This window comes from Frankliniella occidentalis, unplaced genomic scaffold (assembly GCF_000697945.3).
Source record: "Frankliniella occidentalis isolate FOCC.00 unplaced genomic scaffold, Focc_3.1 Scaffold13, whole genome shotgun sequence".
NCBI classification, from domain to species: Eukaryota; Metazoa; Arthropoda; class Insecta; order Thysanoptera; family Thripidae; genus Frankliniella; species Frankliniella occidentalis.
Genome location: NW_026267143.1, coordinates 2,116,363 through 2,124,277, shown reverse-complemented (window position 1 = coordinate 2,124,277; position 7,915 = coordinate 2,116,363). Strand labels below are relative to the sequence as shown.

The 7,915-nt window shown below is 43.5% G+C and overlaps 1 protein-coding gene across 4 annotated transcripts in view; it reads right to left on the bottom strand.

Moving 5' to 3' along the window:
* Positions 1–5,756: 5,756 nt before the first annotated feature.
* The window catches only part of LOC113202340 (thyroid transcription factor 1-like), a 20,257-nt gene continuing 18,098 nt past the window's right edge, over positions 5,757–7,915 (bottom strand). Inside the window, exons 4-5 of one of the 4 annotated variants that reach the window (XM_026416522.2) lie at positions 7,199–7,285; positions 5,757–6,769 (exon numbers count right to left, since the gene is read on the bottom strand). In XM_026416522.2, coding sequence (XP_026272307.1) covers positions 6,401–6,769; positions 7,199–7,285 — 456 coding nt within the window. In that variant the 3' untranslated portion in view covers positions 5,757–6,400. The remainder of the gene's footprint in view (positions 6,770–7,198; positions 7,286–7,915) is intronic. The other 3 variants (XM_026416520.2, XM_026416519.2, XM_026416521.2) reach the window with 3 other exon arrangements.

The following is a 7,915-nucleotide window of genomic DNA, read 5'->3' as shown; positions in this document are numbered from 1 at the left end:
ATTGAGGTAAAGGATTTCATTTGTGCTCTAAAAGCTGAAAACCACTCTATGTAACAAAGTATAATGTACGCTTACGTAGCTCTTGTTACAGTAAGTACTATTTATACACTAAATAGTTAAATAGTTAATGCAACAGGTGTATGAATTGAAATCCGTTGCACGTGTTACTCTCCAGATTATTCCTGGAAAATAAAAAGCCCATCATTTTTATATTATGGAATTTTTCCTTGGATTTTTCCTACACACTTGGCAAGAATCCTAACATTTTTCACAGTGTAAACAAGTTTTTTCATGCAAACGAGGGTAAAGGAAATTCAGTCCTGGCATTGGAACTTTTGCTTTCGTCAAATTGAAATTCCTTTTTCGTTTTGCGAGCGATCTCACAAAATGTGTTTGAAATAATGATGCAAAACATGTCTCCAAAGAGCCCAGGAAAAACATCCATCCACCTATCCACCCACCCCGAGCCAGCCATCTATCTATCCGCTGTGTCCTCCGCTCTGCCCTGCTCTGCCCCGCTCGCTCTGCCCATGGCGTGCCGGCGCCACTCAACAATCAACTTGTCATGCTGTGGCGTGACGCAGCGTGGCGCGCACGCGTTCGATAGTGCGCTTTGTCACCGCCCCTTATCAGGAGGGAGGCGAGGAGGGGCAGATTTGTTGGGATATTTAAAGGGGTGAATCGGGGCGCGAAAAGTCTAGTGGCGACGCAATGGGGCGTATCCTATAGGTGGTGGGGGTGAGTGGGTTGGCACGTCTGCTGCTCCAACCATTCACGTGCGTCGACGAAAGGCTACACCCAGAAAAATAAACTCTTGAAACAAGTCAAATTGCATTGAGGCATAGATGTGTAAAGCGAACAGGCCATTTCGAATTTGAACGAACTCGAACAAATTTCGTTTAAAAATCTTCGAACGAACACGAACAACCATTTTCTCTCTTCGAACGAACTGAACCGATCAATGTAATGTTCAAATTCGTTCCGATAACACGAACAAATATTGTAATTCTTTTTCTTATGAGTTAGAAAAGCTATCCATGCTGGTTTACAATAGTTCCACTAACGTTTAAAATTGTAGTTATTTATTAATCTGCCACTGCCCCCATACACCCATACATCCTTACATGACGCATCTTTTCTAAAACCTCAATTTAATTCGGTTCGCCTACGAACTGCTGTTTGAGTAATACTCGCAAGGTGACAAGTTCTGGGTTCGTCTCCGCCCGGCGGCCGCATCTCGGTGCGAGCGCTCGTTAGTTTTGGTGGGTTTGAGTGTATTCTTCTTCGCCCATTATCAAAAATTTATAGAGCGGCTCAAAACTGTATCTACCTCAAGGAGGGAAATACACATTATGGAGTCATTCAATTCGGAACGATTTGTCTGCATTAAGTTTCAGAAAATGTCTCTACGACATCTCGCCAAAATCTCAATTGCTTCTTTCTACCGCGCCTTCAAATTATCTCTTCTCGAGATATTCTAGATCTCTAGTTTTGTGCACGGGAAGTTATGAAAACGAACAAATGTACACTGTTAAAAGTCTTCAAGGAGAATTTACTTTGCGGAACTGCGAAGGATTTAGATCTTTTGTAATCTACGAAGAAGGCTTTGCAAATGCGAAGTAAGCTTGCAATTGTGAAGCTGGACAGTTGCAACCGAAAATTGAATAACCTGACCTGTAGAGTTCAGCTTTGCAATTGCAAATATTTCTTCGTAGATTAACAAGGAGATAAATCCTTCGCAGTTCTGCAAAGTAAATTCTTCGTACATAGACTTTTAGCAGTGTATAACAATGACCTCTTTATGCGTTGAACGATTCGTGCCTTGTCACGTGGATCGTCTCGGTCGCCCCCCACAGCGCGCCCCGCAGCCGGCAGGGCACCGCTGGGCGCGGCCAGAGCGGCGCGCCGTGTTTGTTGCTTTTTACAAATTGATGTTGTTGTTAGTGCTGACGCCTCGCCTTGTGTTGTAATTGGTGGGCGCGGCCCTAAGGCCCAAGGACAAACCCTTCACCCCTCCTACCTCGTTATACTCGTCCACCGTTAGAACTGAGCGTTAAAATGTCCAATAAATGTAAGAATACTCTATTTCAGTTTTAACTATATTTATTTGAAAACAACCAAAACTTGTAAAATGAACTCACAGCGTAAAAGTTTGTGTTTAGAATAAATAATGTTGAGAAAGGGGTTGTTTTAGTGTGAATACAGAGTTCACGAAACACAAGCGCGATTTTCACGGCAGGCGTGATTTTCACGCTTCGTAAGCTTCTGGCAGCCAATCATGAACCGACTTTCATCACGCCGAGCGTGAAAATCACGCCTGACGTGAGAATCACGCTCGCGTTCAAAGAACTCTGTATCCACCTTTAAAATTCAATAACATGTATTTCGAATAAAATAAAACGTCAACACCTTCGCGCAACGATTTCGGCTGGCATTCTAGGACTGCACACTAAAATCTTTATGAACTTGTTTCTTCATAGCTTACTTATTTCTATCCTCTGGTGCGGTTTTTAATACACCATGAACAAACTTTTTCATACAAGCAATATAAAAACATGCGGATACGCTGCATTAAACCTAAATCCATTAAGCAAAATAAACAAGTTCATAAGGTTCCAGTGTGTACAGCGATGTATAAGCTTTTGATATTTGAGTGTTTGATAGTGGAGCGGTAGATTGGACTCCTGCCGTGACTTGTTATTGGGAGGAGGTGCAGGTCACGTGACATGGATAACGAGCTGCATGTACGCACCAATTAAAAAGTGCTGTATTCCCAACCTGCCTCCCCCGCCTCTCACCCCTTCTCTCCCTTCCGCGCTTTATTGCTTCTCCTATGCGGACACGCGCCTGACACGCTTGCTGCCTTTTATGTTGTTAACCTGGCCGCTCGGCCGGGGCATAGGGATTAGGGCGATAACAATGCGAACACAATCCGTCCTGCAAGGTCCCCTGGTGGGTCCCCCGCGGTGGGCTTGGCTCATGCTCATGGTCTGGCCGTGATCCGAGAATGGACCAGAAAACATTTGGTTTCACGTCAACTGCGCGGACTGCCTGTGTTTGTAAGTAAAGGGTCTCCTGGAGTAAATAAAAAAATACCACTTTTTGCGACATTTTTTTCTCGTTAACAAGGCCCCATCTTGTTGTGGCCCTCAGGAAGCCACCCTTCCTCAAAGTGTACGGTGCCAAGCAGGGGTTGGCCCCTAGATTGGGCTCGGCCGGGCCAGAACGACGTCAAAAATTTGATTCTCTCTCTCTCCTATTCTCACTCACTGGGGGGATGCTTGGGGTGGGCAGAGTCATCCTGTTGGGATAAGTGGGTTGTGGCGTCTGCTTTGTCAACGAAATGGCGTGAACATCTCAGATTTGGGCTGTTACGCAGCGGGATGTCTAGCCGGTGGGGGTTATTGAGAGACACGCTGCAGGCTGCGGGTGTTCCTCCTACTCGAATTATGTAGGATGTCGGGAAAAATGATTTGTAAACCCGTTTGTGGCCTGTTGTGGGCTGCAAAAAATTGTAATAGCCAAGCTTGCCATGATTTCAACGATATTTAATTAATTTTCAATCGTTCCTATGGCGAGGTACAAATGAGATGTACGAACCTTAAAAATCACAGCATACAATCATACATTTACTTTCCATCTTTACAAAATAATACATTCTAATGAGAAAACTTTGACCAGTGTCGACGTTTGTCGGAATTGCTAAGTAAAGTGCTTATTTTCGATAATCGTGGAGACCCGGCAACAAAGTCATTACATTGTTATTTTTTTAAAATATAATGCCTGCGATTAGCTCGGTATCCTGGTGAACAAAAAGCCAATATCTTTTGATGTTGAGGTGAGTGGATTCAGTTCTGGTACTGCCCCTGGTACAGCACAGATCATTCACGGAACGATTCACGTTCTGTGAAGGTTGTGAGTTTTGAATGTCTGGTGCTACAAGGGACGGTATCCAAAATCCTGGGTTCCGCCTCCACATTTCCTTAAGAAAAAAAAAACTGGAATGGTAAAAAAATCACATGTTTTACGTAAAAATATATGCCTAGAAAAACGCTGCTAACGACATAAAATCATCTAGTAGCAATGAATCACAATCTGGCGTGGGAGCAATAGAATAAACTCGCCTCCTTAATAAAACTTCCACTGCTATTTCAAGATTTTTCACATAACAAGTTTTTCAGTTCAATACCTTGTCCAGGCCCTGGGCCTTCTTTAAAAAGCCGACGCGAGTAAGAAACAACAAAGCTAAAATGTTTCTCAGTTTTGTTTAGGGGCAAATTACAAAATACTCGGAGCAAAACAGCGTTCAATACAAACATTCTCACCTTCATGAATTTGCAATGATGTCTATAAGATATACAAATAACAGTTCATTTCAATTTTAAGACTAAACCGCTTTTCCTTGTCCGTGCGGACACAATAAACACATTTTACACTTTTTGGTTCTTTTTTTCTGTTTAAAACGTGACTGGAAACCGACTATCGGTTTAATGAATAAATAATAAATGTAATAGTTATCAATTTTACAATTTTAAATATACATATAATTTTATCATTGCACCAACACAAGTCATGGTAATGATTTGTATTGCCTATAAGAACATCATAAACTTTTAACAAACTTACATATATTCGTACATATTTACAGGTCACTTCTCTATCACATTAGATATGTACAGTGAGCGCGTCACTTTGTGAGGACCCACCTTACTCGCCCCCTTAATCCCTGAAAAAATCTCGAATTATTTCTATCTAAAATATGTTTAAGGTACTGATGAATCATAGTGGCGTCAAAGACAGAAGTCTACTACCGCCCATATTTTCCCTAATTATCCAAAATCAGCCCGGTTCTTAGTTATGTTGTTGTCCAAGTCTTGGAAGTATTGTGAAACAAATTTATCGTGAAAACAATCACACCGAGGGGGGCCTCAACTTGTTTTAAAAGTGTACACCGAATTGCCAAGATTGCCATATATTGCTTGGTAAATATTTTGACTTTTTGACATGAAACGCCTCAAACTCAACAAACCGCACTACTTCCATTTGCATGTAGGAAAAAATGTCTTTTGTATTCACCAATCAGGAGAGTTCTGAAGATTACGTTGACTGCCAGGTTGGGTGTGTACCTAGTATGGCCGTTCTAGGGCGTCGGAAGCGCGGAAAACGGGGGCGTGTGTGGTGGGTTGCCTACCCGGACCCCCGGAAGGCGCAATATTAATTTTGAAGGCTTATAAAATATTCCCTAAGGGAAATTTTTGATGCCCGAGCGGGTCAAATCCTTTGCGTGCTAATGATTTGCCGAATTCTATAATGTAGCTACTCCACTAAAGATTGCCTTCGAAATAGATACAGGAGTTTGCATAGATCATTGAGGTGTCTTTTGGTAAAAAGGAAAACACGAAACGCACACCGATACCTCAGAGCGAAAACCGCTCAGTCTGCCGGAGCGCTACGACAACCGCTTAGTCTGCCGAGCGGTTTGGACAACCGCTCATTCCGTGAAGGCGCTTCGACAACCGCTCAGTCAGCCGACCCACCTCAACAAACGCTCAAATGACTTTTTTGACATTTTTCATGTTTTGACCGATTTCGACTAATTGGACCATGCTCTTTTCGATGGTGCAATCCAAATTTTTTCGTCAAAAAAGTCATTTGAGCGGTTGTTGAGGCGGGTCGACTGACCGAGCGGTTGTCGGAGCGGCTCCGCGGAATGAGCGGTTGTCCAAACCGCTCGGCAGACTAAGCGGTTGTCGTAGCGCTTCGGTAGACTGAGCGGTTTTCGCTCTGAGGTATCGACACCCGTTCCTAGTTATTTTTTCGAATGTAAAGCAAAAATTAGCCGATACAGTACAGATTTTCCCTTTGGTAAGTAGCGACAGTCAACATTGAACTTTCCTAACATGGCTGCCCTCATGGACGGATGTTATTAAAAATAAACCCGTAGAATACATTTGTAGACTCTTGAAACTAACACAAAATTTACATCGTCTTAATTTCCAGATGACGCTATGCGATATTCTCCCCCTAATCCACATACTTTAACCCAGAACATTGACAAAATTGAGGCAACATTTTTGGAATTTTGATTTAAACCTAACAGTAAGTACCTGCTCATTAAGAAAACAACATCACTAACAAACACATCAACGTACTCAAACTTATGTAAAAAAATCCCCAAAGAATAAATTATTGCGAGTAGGAAAGTGATTAATAACTCTGGAGGACAACATAGAAATACAACTTACGACTAAGCAATTGAATTGGCCAGTATAAGTGCTTAAGTACGATCTTGTAGCTTCTCCTAGCCCGGACGGTTTTTTTTAGTAGGAGGCGCTGGGGTGCACGCACAGTGGAGGTCTTATGAGGGGTTGTCGGTAGGGTCTGCACACGCCACTGCACCTCACCACGCCCTGCCCTGCAGAGGTAGGTACTTGACTTCGTACGAAGGGCACATATTGGCCTGCTGTTGGTGGTGTTGCAAGTTCTGTCTCTGATATGCCATATTGCTGAGGAGTGCTGCTGTGCTAGAGCACGCTTGCTGTTGCTGCTGTTGCTGCTGCTGGTGCTGGTGCTGTTGCTGTTGCTGCTGTTGCTGTTGTTGTTGTTGCTGCTGCTGCTGAGGATGTGGCCCTAGGCTGGGGGCGAGGCCCGGGCTGTGGCCACACGGACCGCCACTCCTGTTGGCTCCACCGCCTCCACCACCCTCAGAGCAGGGCTTCCCGTCTTTGACGAGCACTGGCACCGCCACTCTTCTGGGTGAACTCTGCTCCTGGAACAAGACAGTCCCTCAAACACTGGGGCCAGAGCCACGGCTGGGGGACATCAGCTATTGGTGGCTTTGACGGATCGAGACCTAAAACCACCAACAGCTGTACCCCTAACCACACCTCACATCGAGTAGGCATGTACGAAATATTGTCACGATTGAGTGCAAGAAAAAGAAAATGGACGTAGTTTTGCGTGCAATGCAATAGTAAAGAGTTTAAATGATTAGAAAAAGAAATGGAATATGTCCAAATTATTTTTTGAGCAAAATGAAAAGAATAACAAAATTATGGCCCTGAGAAAATAAGCAGAAATTGACAGATTTTTTTCTCTCTTTTGTTTTAGTGAGAAAAGAGAAGCTGTATGTGCGTACCTACTGCCTCTTCCCTCGGGGCACTCAGTGTCATATTGTACAATCGAAATAGATGCCCACCTGGTTCTGTGCGTTCTGTTCCGCCATAGCCTTCTCCTTGGCTTGTCTCTTGCATTTATACCTGTGGTTTTGGAACCAAATCTTGACCTGAAATCAAAGAAAATAATGAATTAGACATGAGTTACACGATGTAACATCACAGTGCGGTCGGTAGAGTGCACTGCCAAAAGCATACGAAGAATTTCCCGCAAGATGCAGTGAACCCAAGCTTATACTGTGAACGGTCCAAATTCACCGTTAGGTTCAAAGCTGCATGGTCCACTGCAGCTTTACGGTTAGATTTGACGTCAGCTTTTCTTAGTGTACGGCGGATTTCTGAAAAAGTGGGTGATTTTTAGACAATGTGTTCTTTGAGGAAGAACGAAGGTTATGGGAGAGAAAATGGAGATGTGTTTTCGGCAACGGAAGGTCGTTTCGTGCAGCAACAGCCCATGGTTGGCCCTTCTTTCCGTACCTTCTTATTTTACATTAGCATAGAAACCCGTCGTTACCCGTTCCTGTCCAAGAGTTCGTTCCGTTCTGCCCCAAAGCCGTTATAGACGTCCATAAAAAAGACGTCCTGGTTTTCATAACGGTTTGGAAAAACCACGATGTCCAGATGTGGAAGAAATGCATGAGGAACGCCATGGTTTTTCCAAACGTCATGAAAACCAGGACGTCATTTTTTCTGTGTTCGTTCAGTTTACGGTGCAAACAAATTCCGCTCTGAAATATTCC